Source organism: Plectropomus leopardus, chromosome 18 (assembly GCF_008729295.1).
Source record: "Plectropomus leopardus isolate mb chromosome 18, YSFRI_Pleo_2.0, whole genome shotgun sequence".
NCBI classification, from domain to species: Eukaryota; Metazoa; Chordata; class Actinopteri; order Perciformes; family Serranidae; genus Plectropomus; species Plectropomus leopardus.
In genome coordinates, this window is record NC_056480.1 from 20,057,976 (window position 1) to 20,077,431 (window position 19,456).

Consider the following 19,456-nt stretch of genomic DNA (forward strand, 5'->3'; position numbering starts at 1 on the left):
CACCTGTGGCGGCGCTAACTAGCGACCCAGGCGATAACTCTGTCGTTCAGTTTTCATACGCACACCGACACGCAACCTCAGCATGTACAAATGAACCAAACACACCTCAAGTCTGTACATAAGAGGGGGAGAAAAAAAACAAGCACGCTGCATTCACCACAAAGATTACACGCTCATCCCTGTACATACAGCACACTGCACTGACACCATGGCTACATCTCCAGTGGCATCTTCCTGTAAGAGGAGCAGTCTAAATAGTTTTTAGGATAACCACTGGAGATTCGCCGCACAGCTCTCACTACCTCTCTGCATATCACAGCTCATAACCTGATCACCCATACTAATTAATAAGATTTTGTGTACACTCGCAACTCTTTAGATTTTGCAGTTTTTGCCTTTGTAATTTTATTACAAAAAGTCATGCCTAAAGTCAAGCAGACATTTGCCGGTGTTGAAAATATAGATATGACTGTCTTGTTTCATCGTGTTGAGCAGGGGTCCTTGCTTGATTGTTGTTTTTTAAGTCAGTGTCATTGTTCAGTCAACAGTTTTTTTTGATGTGAAGTCCAGTGGGATTAGTCTCACATATTAACGGCTCGGGTCTATGTGTGAAAACCTCTGAATAATCAGCCCAGTCTACAGCTAAAACACCCCCCCCCCCCCCCCCCTCGCCCACCAAGTGGTGCCAGGCCTCCACCCTTGTTCACACGTCAAGCAATATCAGTGTTTGCCTCGCTGACCTTCCAGGACTTGATTCAGCCTTCAGTGGGGATACAGTCAAGTCAAAGTCAATTCATCTAATAGTCGAGTCCACAGGGCCCTACTTCCTGCGCCGCACCGCTGTCTTGATCTTGCGCCCAGCAATCGCTTGCTGTCCAGCAGGAGAGGCGGTGAAGGATTTTGTTGACCTGGAAGAGCAAAATTACATTCTCATTAATATCAGCATCAAAACAAAACCGTCATAGCCCTTGTTTTAGATCTTTATTTCAGTTCAATAAAATATTTTTTACACCTAATTTTTGTTTCGTTTTAGTTAACAATAACAAGTTTTCTTATCACTTATTGTGTAATTCTCCAGTCTCTTGTTAACAAAACTGAAATTGCGGAAAAGCAACTTACCCAATGTTAAAAGCAGGGGGTTGTGAAAAGTTGAATCCACCACCAGCTGGTCCTGACTGGGGTGCGATGGAGGGGTTGGCAGGCGGGACAGGAGAAGGTGCTGAACCCGCTCCAAAGGTAAACACGCCTCCTGAGGTGTTGTTTGTGGCTCCAAATGCACTGGCTCCTCCAAACTGAAAGCCTCCACCTGATGAAAAGCAGGTTTGAACACACATTCATAAGATAAGGATCACAAGCCTTTAGCACAATGTACACCCTGAGAGGAAAAACGACTTTAGCATTACAGTCACCCACCTGGTGCAGAATTAGCAGCCGCCCCAAATACAGGAGTAGAGTTTGTCTGCTGTCCAAAGACAGGGGTGGCGTTTGGTTTGGCTCCGAAGGCTGGGGGCTGGGAAGGTGTGGCTGTGAAGGGAGATCCAAAGGATGAACCGAATGATGGAGTCTGGCTGGCCCCGAATCCACCAGAAGTGGCCGTGTTAAATGCAAATGGAGAGGGAGCTGCAGATGGAGCTGTTGGTGAAAAAGAAAGAACCAAAGAAATCAATACATGTACGGATTCTAAATATAAAATAAATATTTAATAATATTGTATATGAATGTTTCATTGTTGTTGCTGAAGTCTCAAATGGACATCAAGATCATACTCATCTGAGACAAACGCCATTAACAAACACAGACCTGAAGATGAGGCAGCAGGGGGTGCTGCTGCTCCGAAGCCGAATGATGGAGCAGCAGCAGCAGCAGGAGGAGCAGCACTGGCAGGAGCACCGAAGATGAAGGGCTGAGCTGGGGCCGGGGCCGGAGTAGAGTTCAGAGGAGCAGCTGACGGGGCAGACGGCTGGCTGTCCTGACTCTGGCCGAAGACAAAGGCTGTAGCTGGAGGAGCGTCACTGGAGGTCGCAGCAGGCTGACCGAACATGAAAGTGCTGGGAGCTGCAGAGGGAGCGGGAGCCTGAGTGGAGGTGGTGCTGCTGCTGCTGCTGCTGCTGCTGCTGCTGCTGCTGCTGGTGGTGGTGCCGAACAGACTGGAGGTCGGGGCGGTGGATGACGAGGTGGTAGAGTCAATGGCACTGGTGGGATTAGTAGCCATAAAGGAAAATGCTGGTTTTGGAGCAACAGACGAATCTGTCAGGGGAAAATTAAGTTGATTAGGATGTGCAGTGAAGTGCAGTGGTTAAAGAACAGCCCTTCGATTTTGTATTTAAAAGTTTACTGGTGACAGAATATACTGGGGACATGCTTACTGTCCTCTTTGGCTAAGCAGAAGATATTTTTATCAAGGTTATATTAGGTTAAGCTTGAGGACAACACATTTTTATGTATTTTATATAAACCTGGGCATCTACTACTTTGTTTTTGACCCCTCTCCCAAATCTAACATTTATGAAAGTGCTAAATTGATGGAGTATTCAAATAGTTTTTGCTTAAATATTTTGACAATACTTGGAAAGTTTATGCTTTTCCTTATTTCTGTCAGATATATATTATGTTACAATGTCTGATGTTCATAATCAACTTGGCCAAAAAGTTTCAAATACTGTTGTTACTGTACGTATAAGTAGTCTCTGTGAGCAAAAACCTCAAGCTTCACACTGTTCTGTATACGGTTTCCAAGATTTTTTTTCTGCTTTGGCTGCAAGCTGCAATCTGTTTACACAGATTTCGTAATATGATCATATGCTCCTGGCATACTACTGCAAGTGTTTGCTTTACTAAGCCTTCACTGCTACTTGTGGCTACATACAAATGTCATGGAAACTTGTAATCTTGGTTGCTGATGTTGTTAATTCTTCACAATTTTGCATCATATTCCCACTGGAACGTGCTGTTGTGAGAATTTGATTAAGAGCCTTTTACTGGTGATTTTACATAGAAGACAGCACCACTATTTATTATGGTGCAGAAACACCAAGAGCACAGATTTGGAAGACCTGGAGAAGCAATCCATCAGAGCAGATTGGGCTTCTTTGAGAGGGGGGGTTAGAGAGATAAATGCTTGCTGAAACAAGGGTCTCAGACATGGTGAATACAGGTGTTCTAGCACATCAACTGTTTTTAGAACACAAAGACATGTAAACATGTTCGAGCAGAAATCCAAAACACAAGAACCCTTAAAATGACCATAATAGATTCCCTTCAACTGGAACTGAGTCTCATTTGTTAGAGTTTTGGCAAGACTGTCCACATCTGCTGCAACTTTAACCTACTATACTTAACACTGCTGTTGCCCTATACAACGCTTCAACAGACAGTTGGTGGGTTTACCTTAATTTCCCAATTTACTCTGGAAAGATTAATGCTCTTTTTTTAAACAAGCCTCATGAAAAATTCAAACTTGCTCACTATAACTTCAGTCTGATCTGTTAGCTTTTGAGCAGCTCCACTTGAGCATTTTTGGGGTTGGAGGCCTTCAAGGCCACCTCAGTCAAAAGAAAAATTTGACACAGATGAACTGATGGTTTAGGCATTTACAACAGGATGTTTGTGATGCTGTTGTGTCACCCAATTCTCATCAGCTATTTGGTGACTGAAACCAAGCGCAAACGGTACAAAAACCAAATTTTCCTTCATGGTAATGAGAATTTGAAAAAACTCATAAAAGAATAAATTCATCAAGGGATTATATATAAACAGAAGGTATGGCATTCACAAAATAATTACGACAGTCCAAACTTTCTCTCACCTGAAGCACTTTGTCCAAAGGTAAAAGAGGGCTTCGGGGCCTCTGCAGTAGATGCTTCGATCTTGTCTGCTGGCTTGCCAAAATTAAACGTGGGTGGAGGTTGTTCTGTTGGAGCACTAGGCTTGCTGAAGGAAAAACCTCCTGAGGTGGCCGGTGCTGGTGCAGCATCTGCATCTTTACTAGCAGCACCGAAGAGGAAGGCAGATGGAGCAGAGGAGGCTGCGGCTTCCTTCTTTTCCTCCGGCTTCCCAAAGGTAAACGTGGGAGCAGCTGGCTCTTTGTCAGCCTGCAAGGACCCAAACGTGGAGCCGCCTTGTGGCGTAGTGGTTGCCAAACTTGGCTCGCCTAGTCTCCCAAATACAGACCCAGTGGTGGTGGTTGCAGTGGTGGTTGAGTTGGTGTTTGTGGATGTGGTGTCATTTGATGCTGCACTGTCACTTTTCTCTTGAGAGGGAGCAGGAGAAATGAAACTAACAGAGGATGAGGTGGGTGTTTCTGATGTTTTCTCTTCAGGTTTCGAGAGTCCAAAGCTGAAGCCGCCCTTAGAGGAGTCTGTGCTAGATGATCCAGTTCCAAACGCTATACCACCGCTGGTTCCAAACTTAAACCCAGAACCTGCAGCAGGTTGGTCTGACTTTTTGTCATCACAAGAGGAAGTCCCAAATTTAAAGCCCTCGGATGAGCTGCCAAATTTGAACCCTGATGAGGCAGAATTGTCTTTAGAAGTGGTTTCTGATGAGGAGTTTCCAAATTGGACTCCAAATTTGAATCCACCTGACGATGTAGAGGAGGAGTCTGTCAATGAGCCCCCAAACTTGATTGAGGTACTGTCTGACGTGCCAAACTTAAAACCTCCAGATGCAGATCCTGATGTACTGTCAGATGTGCCAAACTTAAAACCTCCAGATCCAGATCCCGAGGTGCTGTTTGATGTACCAAACTTAAAACCTCCAGAACTAGAGCCTGAAGTCCCACCAGCTGATGAACCAAAAGACGAACCAAAAGCTGAAGAGAAACAAAGGATAAAACAAAATTCAAAAAACTTTCAAAGCATGGATTAAGTGCAGGTTGTTACAGTGCGATACCAGTATCCAACAATAACTGTTTTTCTGCACCTTACTTTCTCTGTAATAACAAACATTTTATTTTCATAAATGCTGCAGGAGTGACGTAAGGGACTATAAAGCAATTCTGCCCCTTTTCTCTCTCTTTTTTTTTTTTTTTTTACTCAGAAGTAGAACTTTGGTCGTTCTCTGTCTGTGTGCGTGTCTGCTCATCTAGCAGTGATACTAGGCTATTACTAAAACAATATATAGAAAAGAAAAGAGACCAGATGCCAAAACTATTGCAGCAAATCATTGGTGCAGTGATAGTTTTGGCTCACTGGAGAACTTCCCTCCTTTGGGGTGCTTCCACTTCCTGTCTGAAGTTGAACCTCAGCAGAGCTTGTTGATGGGCTCAGAGCCCTGTCGCTGGCTTTTAGGCTTTGAAGCACTTCCAGCTCTCATCTCAACTTGCCCTGATCACCCAGATGTGCTCTCAGGTACTGACAATGCTACCGGTACTTGGTGCTACCAACGTAATACGGTTAGTACCCTCAAAAGTACTGGACAACCAACCAACAGGTTGTATAGCAATAGTCTCAGGTTTCTCTATTTTGACAGTGTAATGCGATGCAAAAAAATATGAAAATGTGAGCAACGGTTGGTGTTTGAGGTCATTTCCTTGTAAACTGTCGATGCAAAAACTTGTGGGCTGCTCTTGTTACCTTTGGGCTCCACGTTAGCTCCAGGTTTGGCTGTCTGACAGGCAACACACTGCACATCAGCAGCCTTATTTTGTACAAGACAGACGTCACACTCCCAGGCACCCTCAGGCTTCTTGAACATGTCTCCCAACCCAATCACTGGAGCACTGCTGGCTGAAGAAGAGGCTGCAGCTGAAGCTCCTGTGAGGATAAAAAAAAAGAAAGATGCTTCACTGAACTAAAAATTACTTTTAAGATGCTTTTAAATCAATGACAGTTAATGGATGTGAACTTTGAAAAACAAACCAAAGATTCAGTACATTGCAGAAATCAAATACCAACACTATCATGGTTGGACTCATTACCTGGTTTAGGGCTCGTGCAGGCCACACACTTTGTGTCCTCTGCCTTGTTTTCTACCAAACACGTGTCACACTCCCACGCACCCTCGGGCTTTTTGAACTTGTCGCCAAATCCAGTGAACCCTGTAGAAATGGGGGCTGTGGGTGTGGATACAGTCTTAACAGCTGAGAAGGCAGAAGGAAGAGTCAGTGAGGGTTTAAGCCCCGTCCCAGGTTTGGCCGTTTCACAGGCCACACATTTTACTGCATCAGGTTTGTTTATAACAAGACACGTATCACAGTCCCAAGTTCCTGCAGGTTGGGAGAACATTGTGCCAAAACCTGCTGTGGTTGTAGTGGTGGATGTGGTGCTCGTGCTGTTGCTGTCTGGCCCAGCCGAGGTGGCGGCTGACGGTTTACTGTCCATAAGTTTAGATGAGGAGGAGCTGGGCTGTGGGGCCATACAGCAAACACACTTGGTGTCTGATGGTTTGTTCTGCACCATGCAGACATCACAGCTCCAGCCTGGTGGGGCTTTGAACACATCTGCAAACCCTGTTGAAGAGAGGGAGGAGGTGGTTGTGGTGGTGGAGATGGGGGCTGTGGACTCTGTGGAGGTCTGCAGCAGAGCGTTGTCCGGGACTGGGGAAGTCTGAGCAACAGGAGAGGCAAAGCCTACACAAAAAGAGTAAAGGATTAAGACTGTGAACAATGTTGTAAACCATTCAAAACAAACACTGTAGATGTATAACTGATTCTAACCAGGTGCCTTGAGAAGATCCAGCACACTGCCCTGCTTCAGGGTCTTGGCTGGTTTGAAAGGTCCTTCAAAATCTTCTGTGCTTTTGCTTGTTGCTGACTTCACTGTAGAAAACACAAAAATAAAACGTGACCTCCAGTTCTTTCAGGAAATACACAGAATCAGCATCATGCCAACTGTATAAAAAACTCTCTCACCTGCTGCCACGATAGGAGAAGCCATCTTCCCGTTTGACATGGAGGGACCTAACATTGCTACAGGTGCACTGAAAGTGAATCCAGCCTACAAACAGGAAAAAAACAATTTCTATCAATGTTACTGTTGTAAACAGTTGCCTATCTAATTGATTAGCAATCATTATTGAAGGTTAACATATTTTTCAACCTGGACCCTATCTTCCCAAGTTTTTGTATCAGATTTAATGAAAGAGGTCCAGTATGGAGTGATACTGCTGCAGCTGGCAGCAGGAAAAGAGAATGTGATGTAAAGTTAATAGCCATTCACCCAGCGTCAATTTATATCCATTAAAACTATTTGATTTTGCCCCTGACAGGCTCAGATTATTATTTAAATCACCTGTGAACATTATGGAAAGGATTCCTAAAGAGATAAATTGTTGTTATTAAGAATAAGATCCTTTTGTTTAACCAAAAACAGCCCTGATATCCCTATCACCAAACCAACCAGACTTCATTTAAAAACCTCTATTCATCAATAAACACAGCTCATTTAAAGAAACAAAATAAAGATAAAACTCACAAAAAAATAGTTTGTCAAACTCTAGTTTGGTTGAAATAAAACTTTAAATTTACACCGATATATGCAGTCTCTACACACACTAAAATGACTGTTTATGTAAATGAAATCTGGTGGGTTTGATGCAATTTTAGCGCTGTGTCTGAGTAAAAAGAGAGGACATGCCTCTTTTTTAAAGATTTTTTGTGTGTTTTTGCCCAGCATTTCCCTCTCTAACAAAAGGTCTACTTTTGTAGCAATTGCCTATTAATATTACATTGCAGACAGTTTTACCAATACTGGACCAATTTAAAAAACTGTTGTCTCCAAATGGGAAAATGAGGTCCGGGTTGAAAAATACCAGAGTTAGCCTTTAAGAGACAAATGTTTTACTTACTGAGGGGGAAAAGGAAGGGGGACTAGCAGCAGTTGCTTTGACAATAGGGGAGGAAAATGTAAAAGGTACACAGGGAGGTGTTGAGGCCGTTGGTGGCTCCTGGAAAAAACACCCAACATGAAAATCAGTAAAATGCATAAATAATGTTAACCATTAGACTTTCAGTAGCATTGTAACAGAATGAGACAGACCTTATTTGTGACTGTTTCCTTAACTGGAGTCACGGGCGTGAGAGTTGGGGTAATGCTGATGGTGGTGGAAGTGGTGAGAGGTGGAAGAGGGGAGGAGAAGCTGAAAGTTGGCATGGTGCTGATGGGAAGTGAAATGGTTGGTAGGTCCGGTACCTCAGCCACCTAAATTAAAAAAAAAAAAAAACAAGCATGAATATCACTGTCTGCATTTTCCAAATACTGCATCTTTCAGACTGATAGTGTGATAAATCCAACCCATGATGACATCAATCTGAATGCACCATGGCACTGATCTGGATTTATGACCTTTCAGTCGACCACATCTGACATGGCCCTGATATAAACGTTTGAACACCTCTTTCTTACCACTTTTTTACAAAGCTGTGTGTGTATCAAATCGATTAAGTGAATAATGTACTTTGCTATTCATAGTGTTCATGGATACAGAGCCTTTAGATTTTCTGATGCAAAGCCTTTACCTCTTCCTCTTCAGGGCGTTTAGAGGAAGGCCGTGTACTGGTCCTCTCTCGCTTTATCTTGCCCCCTCCAGAGCCCACACTGCTGGCTGCAGGTGTGCTGGACAGAGGATAGGCTGAGCTACTGGAACCCATTGTGCTGGTAGTAGAGGAACAAACAGGAACAGGTTAAGTAAGTAAAGCAATATAACGTACAGAGAGCGTTGTGGCAGCCAAACAAAATAAAATGTGAGACCAAAAATAGGAATGTTTTGATTCAGTGTCTTGTCTCATCAATTCAGGTGACCCTGTTTTACCTTTGAGATGGACCTGCGGTTGCTTCAGGTGGTTGCGGTGATTGTCTTGTGGGCTAAGGAAACACAACAGCAACAAATTTAGCATCAAGTTTGAATTAGGCTCTGTTTTAATGTAGTGCAACAATGTTATGGACTAAAATAACACAGCAGTGAGTTTCTGACCGTCTCTCTTGGGGTCCTGTCCAGAGTTCGGCTCACTCCTCCAGGAGTCAAAGTAGGCCTGAAGGACACGGAGCGGTTTCCTGACACTGACACTGCAGCAGGAACCACAAGCTTCTGCACTGGTGGGAGGCTGGAATCCATCTGAATTACAGAAATAGTGGTACAGTATAGACAAAGGAGAAAAATTGGAATCAACTAAGACTAAACTTTTTGTGTTTGATATATCTTATGTCTTCATTCCACAAAACTCACACCATTACATCTGCATACTACTTCTATTTAATGAACATGGCCATAGCAGTTTTCTCCTCCAAACTCCAACATGAAACTGTGTCCCAGAACGTAAACAGCAACATCTCTAGAGATTTGCAAAACAGAATCTATTCATTATTATGTCAAACTAAGGAGTGTGACACACTTTACCGCCCTACTGAAGTGTGTTGTCACTGTCGCAACGATTAATCGACTAGTTGTCAACTACTAAATTGATCGACAACTAATTTGCTAATCGATTAATAGGTTTGAGTAATTTTTCAAGAATGAGAAAAAAATCTCTGATTACAGTTTCTTGAAAATAACTATATTCTAGTTCTTTACCCAGTGACAATTAACAAAAAATCTTGGGCTTTTAGACAAATTAAGATATTTGAGGATGAGTGCCATTTTCTCGACCAAAGAACTAATTAAATAAGTGAGTAAATAACTAGTCAAATGACCACGGCAAACAATTCAATGTCCGCTCCATGACCTTCAAGGTTTTCTAAGGTAAAACCCCAAAGCTACAGTCTGCCTTGAAAGGCTCAGTTACACAGTGGGCTTTCTTGTTTTAGACCTGTGAGGGTCAATTCACCATTGTTAGGGTTTACAAAGCAGCTGTCGCAGCTGGGAATGCCTGACAGCTATTACTGAGGACAAGTCGGTCCAGAGCTGGCACGATTTAACAATGGACTACTCTTAACACACTTCACACGAATACGGGCACTTTCACGAGCCAAATACATCAGAGTCCAGTGCACTTTTACTCACAAGCACTTGAAAAGAACAACACACACACACACACACACACACACACACACACACACACACACACACCCACACACACACACACACACACACACAGTGGTGAACAGCTGTGTCTGAGCCGAGGAGAATCCTGTTAACTGGTGTAAACAAGGTCAACAGACAGTAGGACAGGAAATGACAGGAGGACACAACATAACAAGTGCTGCTGGGTTTGTACAATGACATCCCTGTTGATCACTAAGTCTTGTGCTAAACTGGACACACACTGGACAGAAGACACAGCTGAAGTTTGGTGGGTGTACACATGGTGTAAGTTAAAGGTCATACAGGGACAAACACTGTATGACGGTTATCAAAAAATCTAACAAAAAAAAAACAGGGCTACACACGTTTTTTTACCAAACAAGGCATGAGGATATTTGAAAATCTGTACTTACACGTTTCTTTTTCGAGTGGAAAGGTGAAACATCTAGATTTGTGCCGTCCATTGACTGCAAAGGAAAAAAAACCCTCCTTTAACGACATTTGAGAATAATATTTCCATGCTTTTCTCATGTTTTGGTGTGTCTCATGTTTGGTGGCTCATAAAACATTAATGCACAAGAAAATGTATCAATGCAAATAAATGCTTGGAATATTTGTAAATATATTAAAAGCCCCTACTGCTGACAGGGGGGATGAAGCTGCTGCTGGGATTCTCCTGGCATCCTGTTGAGGAAAAATGAGAATTGCAAGGTTTACATTAACATGATCATTGGCAAAATGTCAATAATCACTTTGAGATGAAATTAAGTTTGTACAGAAGAGATGATGGCGTGTCCATACTTACAGCCAGCGGGCTCGACATGCGCTCCAAAGACTGCAGGATACGTCTGGCTGTGGCGCTGGTCACTCCACAGGGCTGAGCGCCAGCAGGCTTGACCTTGATCTGTCTCCTGACTGGGGCCTACGGGTAGATGAGTCCAATTAAATAAGTAATATTCACACTGCAGTCACATTCATAATATGATGCCAGTTAGGACTGAGACAGTGTAAACATTTTCAGACCAGTTTGACATTAAGTCAAACCCCAAACTGGTATACTGGATTTTGTCATTTGGTTTCGCACTTGACTCAACAGCCGCTCCCTATTGGAACAAAATGAAACTGTCTCCTAACAGCAAATGAGTGTCCAACTAATGTAGCACAATGTAGAGTTTGAAGCTCTCTGTCTACATAAATCTGTTAAATATGCATGTATTCTACGTCATCTACACCACTCACATGAATATCAGCCGTGCACTCAAGACTAGTGGCATAACGCCTTTAAAAGATGGTGAGTACTTTCTATCTTCTGATGTTTACACTTTCTAAAGAGAAACACGTTTTATTGTGGTATTTACTGGAAATGACATACAATGCAGCTGACAGTGAGTAGGTTGTTACTAGCGATGGTCATTTACCAGAAACTTTCAGTTCCCTTGCAATCTCTATTCAGCCAGTTGCCACCTTAGTCTTAGGCCACCCAACAAAATATGAATGAACTTTCTAGTAAACAAACACAAGGTGCGCCGCTCTTCCCCCCTCCCACGTCTATTGAAATCTGATCTCCATGTTGCTCAGCAGTAAATTGCACACAGCCTGTAAGACATGAGTGACTCAGTTTGTCCGTTTGTAAACACAATATAAATATATATAAAATATATAATATAATAAATATAAATATAACCTGTTCAGCCTGCCTAAAATCAAAGAGGTCCAAGCTCATATACCAGACGGGACCAGCAAAACCAGAAATAGAGTTAACTCTAATGTTAGTGCTCACCCTGCAAAGGCTGCTATACTTTAATAACCAGAACACTTAATGTCAGTGCAGACTGGTTATGTGTAACTAATGTGTTAAACCTAACTTACCATATGAAGTTATTTATCAAAACTTTAAGTTTCTAGACTGTACAGTTCTCACTAACTCACCTGGTATGGTGTTCCAGGACGAGTACGAGAGCTCCTGACTGCAGCTGCTCCACCGTACATGGTCTTCCCAGGGTAGAAGGGTGAATCTCCAAGCTGGCTAGAGTTTAGCACTGTGCTGTTTAATGATGACTGGAAGAGAGAAGGTTAAAATCAGATTACATTTGGATTGACATTGGAAGTGAAATTACTTGTGTATGTATAGCTGATGAATGGCATTCTCAAACATCAGCTCATTCATTTTTTACAGATATGCTTGAAATACTGGAATGCTGGGTTAAGTAGATAAACAAAACAGTGTCTAAAGTAAATCTGCAAAAACATCCTGCAATCTGTTTAATATTCATTAATATTTCAGTCTCATTTCCTTTAAAAAGCCAGCTGTTTTCTTCTGCTAATAAATTCATGTCAAATATATTTTTTCTGAGAAGATGTAAATATATTACCATCCAATGGGGTTAAATATAGAGAAGTGTTGGCAGAAATCTGAGTGAGAATATCCACTAAAACCGTCTAGCTGTTATGATTTGGCTAGACTGAGTGTCTGGCAAGCTGCCATGAACATGAAAAGTAAACGTACATGTCACACAAGTTAAACAAGGTGCAACATGCAACACAACAGTGTCGATGTCTAATGTGATGAGTTGCTGAGGTGCTTTAGCTAGCTGTGCATATTCTGCAAATGCAATGTAACGACAAGACAAAACAACAGCGCAGCATTTGAGCCTTGAACAGGCTGTGTCAAAGTGGCTACTGATACTCACATTGGAGGACGTTCCAAATACAGACAGGTTAAAAGCAGGCCTTTTCATACTGGACTGGGCATGCTGAGGCCCAGAGTGTGTTCTGTCTGTCTCTGGGGACCAAAGTTGGGGAAGTGATGCTGTTTTGGAAGTGGGGACATCTGTATAGGAGATAAAAAAAACAAAGAAAGATATTTAAAAATTGTCAGACCATTTTAAAGATTCGTAACTTCATTTTACGTTAGTATATAGCCAAAAACAGCCTCTACCTGCTGCAACACTAACAGTTAACCAATTACTCCTTAAAACTTCAGTTAATAGGCTTAGACAATTAAAAAAAAGATACTGGATCATCACACGGAAAGAGTGTATTTTTTTGCAAATAAACAAAATGAGCATTGCAGCAGACATTTTGACTTGTCATAGTAAGAGAAGCACAGGAGAAACTGATAACATTGACAATGTCTCAGTTCCATTAAGTGTGCTAGTAACGTATTCAAGGACCTTTGTTTTGTACACAGTTCTTTTCTTGCATTTGCGAAGTGAAAACAGGATGCAAAATAACATTTTGCAATAGATATAAAACATCTTCCAGAGTAAGGATGGGAATTAAGAACTGGTTCCAAATGGTCCTATTCATCGGAAGAAGCTATTTAATTCCTTGTATCAATGCTGAAATATCTTTTCTGTCAGTTGCAGATTTAAAAACGACAACTTCAAACTCATGCATCCCTTCTAAATACATTACTAAGAACCGGAATTGATCACGAGGACTTTCATTTATTTTCTTACAGTTACAAGGTGAGCTACATGACACAAAAAACTCCGGATATTTTGCCAACCTGTAGTTTCGAACCTCTAGCAGCCATAGACGGCAAAAATTTGCCTTTAGATTTTGACTCTGTACACCCCACATCTTTATGATTTGGAATGTTCCAACTATACCTATAGAGACTTTTTGCTTAAACGCTCTGCTTTTACCTTTGTCTGAGGCGCGGGAGGAGAAGCCGCTAGTGGTGGAGATGTTATCATCTTCGTGCTGCGAGAGGTTGTCCTTGATTTCTTTGACCAAGGAGAAACCCGTGGAAAAGGGTCCAGGAGCTGAGGAGGTGGAGGGTTGGGAGAAGAGGCTGCTGGAGGCCCCCAGGGTCGGGGAGGAGATATCCAGCGGGGCAAAGTGGAGGTGGGAACGACTCAGAGGAGGTCGAGAAAGCACATACTCCTGGAAGTTCAGAGACGCCCGGCTGGTTGAGGGCTCTGTGTGATTGAGATGGAAGTCACAGGTGAGCACGGTGGTATAGTTGACGACGGAAAAGAGCTGTCTCGCAGAAATATGTTTAGACCCAATTTGCATGCAAGGAATCTTCACGTTTATCTTCTGTATGAGATGTGCAAAGACCAACTGAGTCCCTCACCTGTGTTACTGGTGCTTGGCTCTGGTGAGTCACGTCCATCAAGGGGAGGAGGTCCCTCTTCGCTGCCATTTGGAGGAGGCGGAGGAGGTGGCTGGCAGTTCTGGTCCGTCCCCAGTACAGCCCCTCCTCCTTCAGGAGCGTCTTCATTCTTGAAGTATTTCTGCAGCCAGGAAGGAACGATGCTCTTAACTGTGTCTGTCACTCGACTGATGAGGCCTGACTGTTGCTGATAAAAACATGAGAGGGAGAGGAAGCCATGAACAGAGGGATGAAATGAGTGAGGGACACAGATGAATGCATAGAGACAACACAAAGTACCATGCACTCAGGCCATTATTTGTGGCCTCCTATTAGAAAATTCCCTTGAGAATCAGCATTGGATAAAAGTCAACGGGTGTAAAACAACACTGCATATAAAATATAAAATATATATATATATATATATTTTGCTAGAGGAATCTTGCCAGTTCGTTTTAAAACTACAAACGCAGAGAACATAAAATGCCTATATGCATACTGTTCAAAAATATAATTAATTTGTGGCAAAGCAGTTCCACATAGTTTGTTTTTAAATCCTTTTTTGAATAATGTACAACAGCCGCACAAAATACAGCAATCTACACTGCCTTTTACTATTTGAATCGGCTGCACAGCCGCACTTGCAATCAGAAGCAGTTAGTCCTCCCCAGTGCAAAGCAAAACACAAGCTAAGTATGACAGTGTGAAACTGGGTCAGGCGCTGTGTATGCTTCTGTGAAGCTGTGACGCTGGTCTGCACTGTAGGTCTAGATGAATTCCACTCAATAAGGATGAGTCGTGCTTCCTACACCACATTTACAAACTAAGCAACAATTTCTAAGAATTAATTGTCTAAAAAAGTCCTTTTGTGAAAAAGAAATCAATAAGTTGGAACAATTAAGTGAAAAAGAGTCCTTTACATTTCCAGGTCTGGCTAATTGAAATATTACCTCTATTTCTGAATGGATTTGCAAAAGGAGTAATGTTGGCAGCACACTGTTTAAAAAGTTGTGAAAATGCCATTGCACTTTGTGCCTTGACCAAAATTTGCTCCAGTCGTTGAATATATCAGCATTATTAAATGCTTCATTACTCATGGTCTGTTTTATGAATTATGTCCCCAATGGATGGAGCAGTTTTGGAGTTGAAGTAGGAGAGGACGACATAGCCAGAAACAAAATCTAAAATCTATGAATGCATTGACGTGTTAAAGGAAAGGTGAATTGGACAGCAGAATATGACAGTTTGTTGGTGAATTTGGTGCTTGGTGCTTTGATAAATATGACAGGTTTTATTGATAAAACAATTTCTTTGGACCTTTGCTCGGTGATCAGAAATCAACGCTGAAAGAGCAAACACAGAAACACAGAGGAATATCATATGTGACTATATGATGCTGTGCATTTGGGAATTTGTAGTTTTTGCTGTAAACTAAACTGAATGTTATTTAAGACTGTATTCATTCTTGCACACTCAAATGCCCAAACATCATATATATTAATGTTATTCACTAATAAACGTCTCAGGTATCAAACATTTTAGACAACATCTGCCTATACCGATGACGTTCCAATATTATCATGCATCCCTGTTTTTAAAAAGCTGTTAGGGATCCTAACAAATAAACATAAACAAATGTGACTGTATTTAGAGGTCTTCAGAATATGGCTATGCTGTCCTGTGGTCTTGTGAAAGAAGGTAGATTTAGTGTGGGAAGGTTTAGATAAGGGCTAGCTAGCTGGTGTATCACTCCATGTGCATGCTGCCTAATCCACGGTCGCCTTCAACGCCTGATAAGAGCCATGTGTGCCTCTTCTCTGCTGCTTATCTACGAAATACACCTGTGGGCCACTCTGCAATTCAACCTTTGTACAAAACTTAAACTAGTCAAGAGCAAGTGTAATGCCCACCACGGTGCTGTTTTACTTAGCGCTACATAGGCTATTGTTATAAGGATTTAAGGGTGCCTCATTTCTGCTGTTGACAGGGTCATGTGACTAAGTGACCTGTGGTTGACTGCCACTGCTCTTTCTAAAAGGTATCATACTGAACCAAAACACAGAATGATTTTGATTGTAAATGTAAATTGTATGTTTCGGTGCATCCAGCTTTTGACATAAACAAAGGTGATGAACATGTACTCTTACATCTGTTAGGATCTTTAAGTCAGCTGTATTATTACATTGTATCATGAAATGAGGTAAGTATTGGCAAGAAAGACTTCCATTCTTAACCAAGCAATCCCACACGCTGTGAGGTGAATCAAGGCAGCGATGGTGCAACATTACATGTCTTATCATGCTCTGTCTGCTTTTGAACCTGCAGTGTTGTGTAAATCGAGCTATTGAAGAAAAACTGAACCCATCTTTTAAGGACAACTGTACACAAAATTTGGATAATCATCATTTTTGGCTGACTTTAGCATACACACGTTTGTATGGACTGCAAAAACTTCCAACTTAATTGCCATTTACCCAAATATATCAGCATAAAAAGATGCTTTCATGAGTCCTATGTGGAATGAGATACTTTTCAGCTAACATTTGTATTTATTTAAACTAAATATAACAAGTTCACAAGTTCATGTTTTTCTGTTTATTTGTTGTTGGCATGGATGCATTTTTCCAGTCAATCTCTCTCTTTATTTCAACACTCGATCGAAATTATATATAATTCATAGTTAACATCTTATAATCAAAAATGCTGGTTGTTGATGAGGAGGCATATGGCGCAAAGAATTTAAAACTAATACTACATGCCAAGTCAGCAGCATTTATATGACAAATCAATGAAACCAATATTCACTGAGTTGACAACTGATTAGCTTCACTGAAGTACAATTATTATTACAGTGTAAAACATCAGTTCTGCACTAAATCACAACCTTTAGTTTTTAGTGATATGTAGTGCTTTCACTTTCAGTCTGATTTGAAAGGGTCTGAAGAGAAGGCAATGAAACGTGTTTTGGAAGCACTGAGCATACAGCTGGATACATGAGACTTGGACAACACTGCATGAGTTGTGTAAGAGTCTGTAAACAAATGTTTTGGTATAGTTGTTAAACTTTTTCCCTGTTTACTTTGATTAATCAACAATGTCTGGTATTTTTGGATTATTTGTTCACCTGAGGCATGAGAGAAAAATACATTTTTCTTCAAGGTAAGAGAAAAACTGATATATAAATGATCATTTTGGGGTGAAGTATTCCTATATAACAGCTTTAAAGCAAGACTGATTAAACTTAAGAATTATTTTAGGAGTCGTAGTTTTTGCTGCTGGTGAACTGTATCATGTTATACTGAATGATGTTTCTAACATTTTTTTAACCCAGTATGTATCAATGCAGGTAGACTAATAAGTCTGACACAGTGCAAAACCAAAAATGACTAACAAACACAAAATCTGAAAAAAATTGGACTAGCAAAGCTGTTTTGTATAAATTACTATATTAAAACTATGTGACTGTATAACTGACCTGGTTTTGAAACTTTATAAGCTTGCCTAAATTGTACACAGTATATCAGTGTATAACCAATGTGAGCCATAAACAATATATATCACACTAAATCTTGTTTACTAACTTTACATATTAAAATGAGCATAAATACTTGATGACATTTATCTGGTGTTAAGGATCGGCTGCTGATATAACTTTTAATTTTCAGTCTGTTGTCAAAGAAACACCCTAACATAATTTATACAGTAAGCTTTCCAGTTGCCTAGAAATACCCCCTACAGTCGGAGAATACACCAATAAACTGATTTAAATAACAACCTTTAGTTAATATTTCACTGGAATATTTTCCCATATGACAAAATAGATCTACTCATCTGCCATGTATCAGTCAAGACACGTTTTGTCCACTGTTAACATTATGGAGCGAGTTTAAAGCCAACATTAGCTGATGTCCAGGCGGCAAGTGAATCCATTCAGGCAACCATGTGGGTTCCCAATCAGGCAATGCTTCCTGCGCAATTCAACTGGCTGAGATTTGGCTAACGTTTGCTAGCCTAACAGCCAAGATGATTCCCGACAGGCCACACACTCAATCTTAAAAATTGACCGTATGAACGGCGGCTAAACATTTCATTGGACGTGTATGATTTTGAACAAAACGACCACGTCACTATTGTGCAGGGTGTGATTGCTCTAAACTTAAGAACCGAGGACAACAATGCATTGCTCGCCAGTGCTAGCCTGCTAGCTAGCACTGGCTACATCAGCTAATACTTAGAATTCTACTTCCTTGCTTTCTGCTAACTTAGCTAGCAGCTAAGAACTCGCTAATAGAGCTAACGCTGGTCATCCCAAAGCGCCATTTGCGCGCTTGCACTTTACCAAATACTGGTTAACTACTCTAAATGGCTCACCGAGCCGTGATTTGACCTGTCAAGCCCGTCAGATTTTGCTAACATGAAAGCCAGCTCAGTAGCATTTCCTCAACATGCTAGCAGCGCGTGGAGGCCACGAGCGCTAACAGCAGGCCATGAAATGTCTCCCACACAAAACAATAACAACAGCTAAGACGTGACGGGACTGTAACAACCGCAACGTCCTCGACACAGGCTGTTAACACGAAAAGTTTCATACGTTTTACCTGTTTACTCTTGGCATAGGGTTTAGAGGCGATATGATATCTCCTGCTTCTAATTTTCCCTCCACCCGTGGCCGCCATGGCTCTTTCGTCTGGGTGTCTATCGGTGTTTCGGCGCCGGATAGCTGTCATCCAGCTCAGCGGCCACTCACCGAGGAACTATGGGAAATGTAGTAGCTGGACATAACAAAGAGGGTTGACAGGACTTTGTACCACATGGCTCTAACGTGAGGCTATTTTGTTTCATGTGACTGAAAATTATTTCAAAGCTAAGATTTGTGAATATGCTATTGTTTATATTAACAAAACGAAGCAAAATTTAGTTTTTTAGTAGAGCTGAAAAGATTACTCGGTCAGTCAATTAGTCAATCAATTAATTAATAAATAGTCAGGCAAAATGCCAGTGTGTTAATATAAGGAGTCCATATTTTTCCTTTAGTTTCAACATTTTAAATTGAACAGGATTTTAAACTGTTGCTGGGAGAAAAAAACATGATGTGGCCTTTGGCTTTGTAAATTTGTGATAGGCATTTTTTCACATCTGATACTTCAGAGACCAAACACTTAACTCATAAATTGTAAAAAAAAAAAAATCACTAGATGAAATAATAAGGAAAATTCTGATATGCTGCAGCATCATATTTGCCTTTATCAATTGAGTGAACCATAAAATCAGACGGCATATTGAAGATAATGTGAGTCCTGGAAGTCATTGTAATATTTTGCAGAATTTTATCTCAGGTAGCAACAACACTTAACCATTATCCCAGTACACCATTCCTTTAGTACTACTGTAACATGA

General features: G+C 41.3%; 1 protein-coding gene across 1 annotated transcript; it reads right to left on the reverse strand.

Annotated features, from left to right (window-relative positions):
* Positions 1-690: 690 nt before the first annotated feature.
* On the reverse strand, positions 691-18,786 carry nup153 (nucleoporin 153). Its single transcript, XM_042506237.1, has 22 exons — positions 18,658-18,786; positions 14,042-14,267; positions 13,608-13,883; positions 12,648-12,787; positions 11,887-12,015; positions 10,763-10,879; positions 10,597-10,641; positions 10,371-10,424; positions 8,911-9,051; positions 8,749-8,801; positions 8,456-8,591; positions 7,977-8,138; positions 7,786-7,884; positions 6,851-6,935; positions 6,656-6,757; positions 5,918-6,568; positions 5,574-5,753; positions 3,806-4,810; positions 1,801-2,247; positions 1,414-1,632; positions 1,120-1,306; positions 691-908 (listed from the first exon to the last, which is right to left on the reverse strand). Exons 1-22 carry the CDS (start codon positions 18,784-18,786, stop codon positions 821-823), a joined length of 4,671 nt encoding a protein of 1,556 aa, XP_042362171.1. The 3' UTR covers positions 691-820.
* Positions 18,787-19,456: the final 670 nt, after the last annotated feature.

Excerpts from the sequence above, each read along its gene's own strand:
- nup153 (XM_042506237.1), bottom strand. The coding sequence starts at position 18,786 with ATGACAGCTATCCGGCGCCGAAACACCGATAGACACCCAGACGAAAGA. Across the intron at positions 14,268-18,657 it reads CCTATGCCAAGAGTAAACAG|CAACAGTCAGGCCTCATCAG; the intron begins GTAAAACGTATG and ends TGTTTTTATCAG. Across the intron at positions 909-1,119 it reads CCCCCTGCTTTTAACATTGG|GTCAACAAAATCCTTCACCG; the intron begins GTAAGTTGCTTT and ends TTGCTCTTCCAG.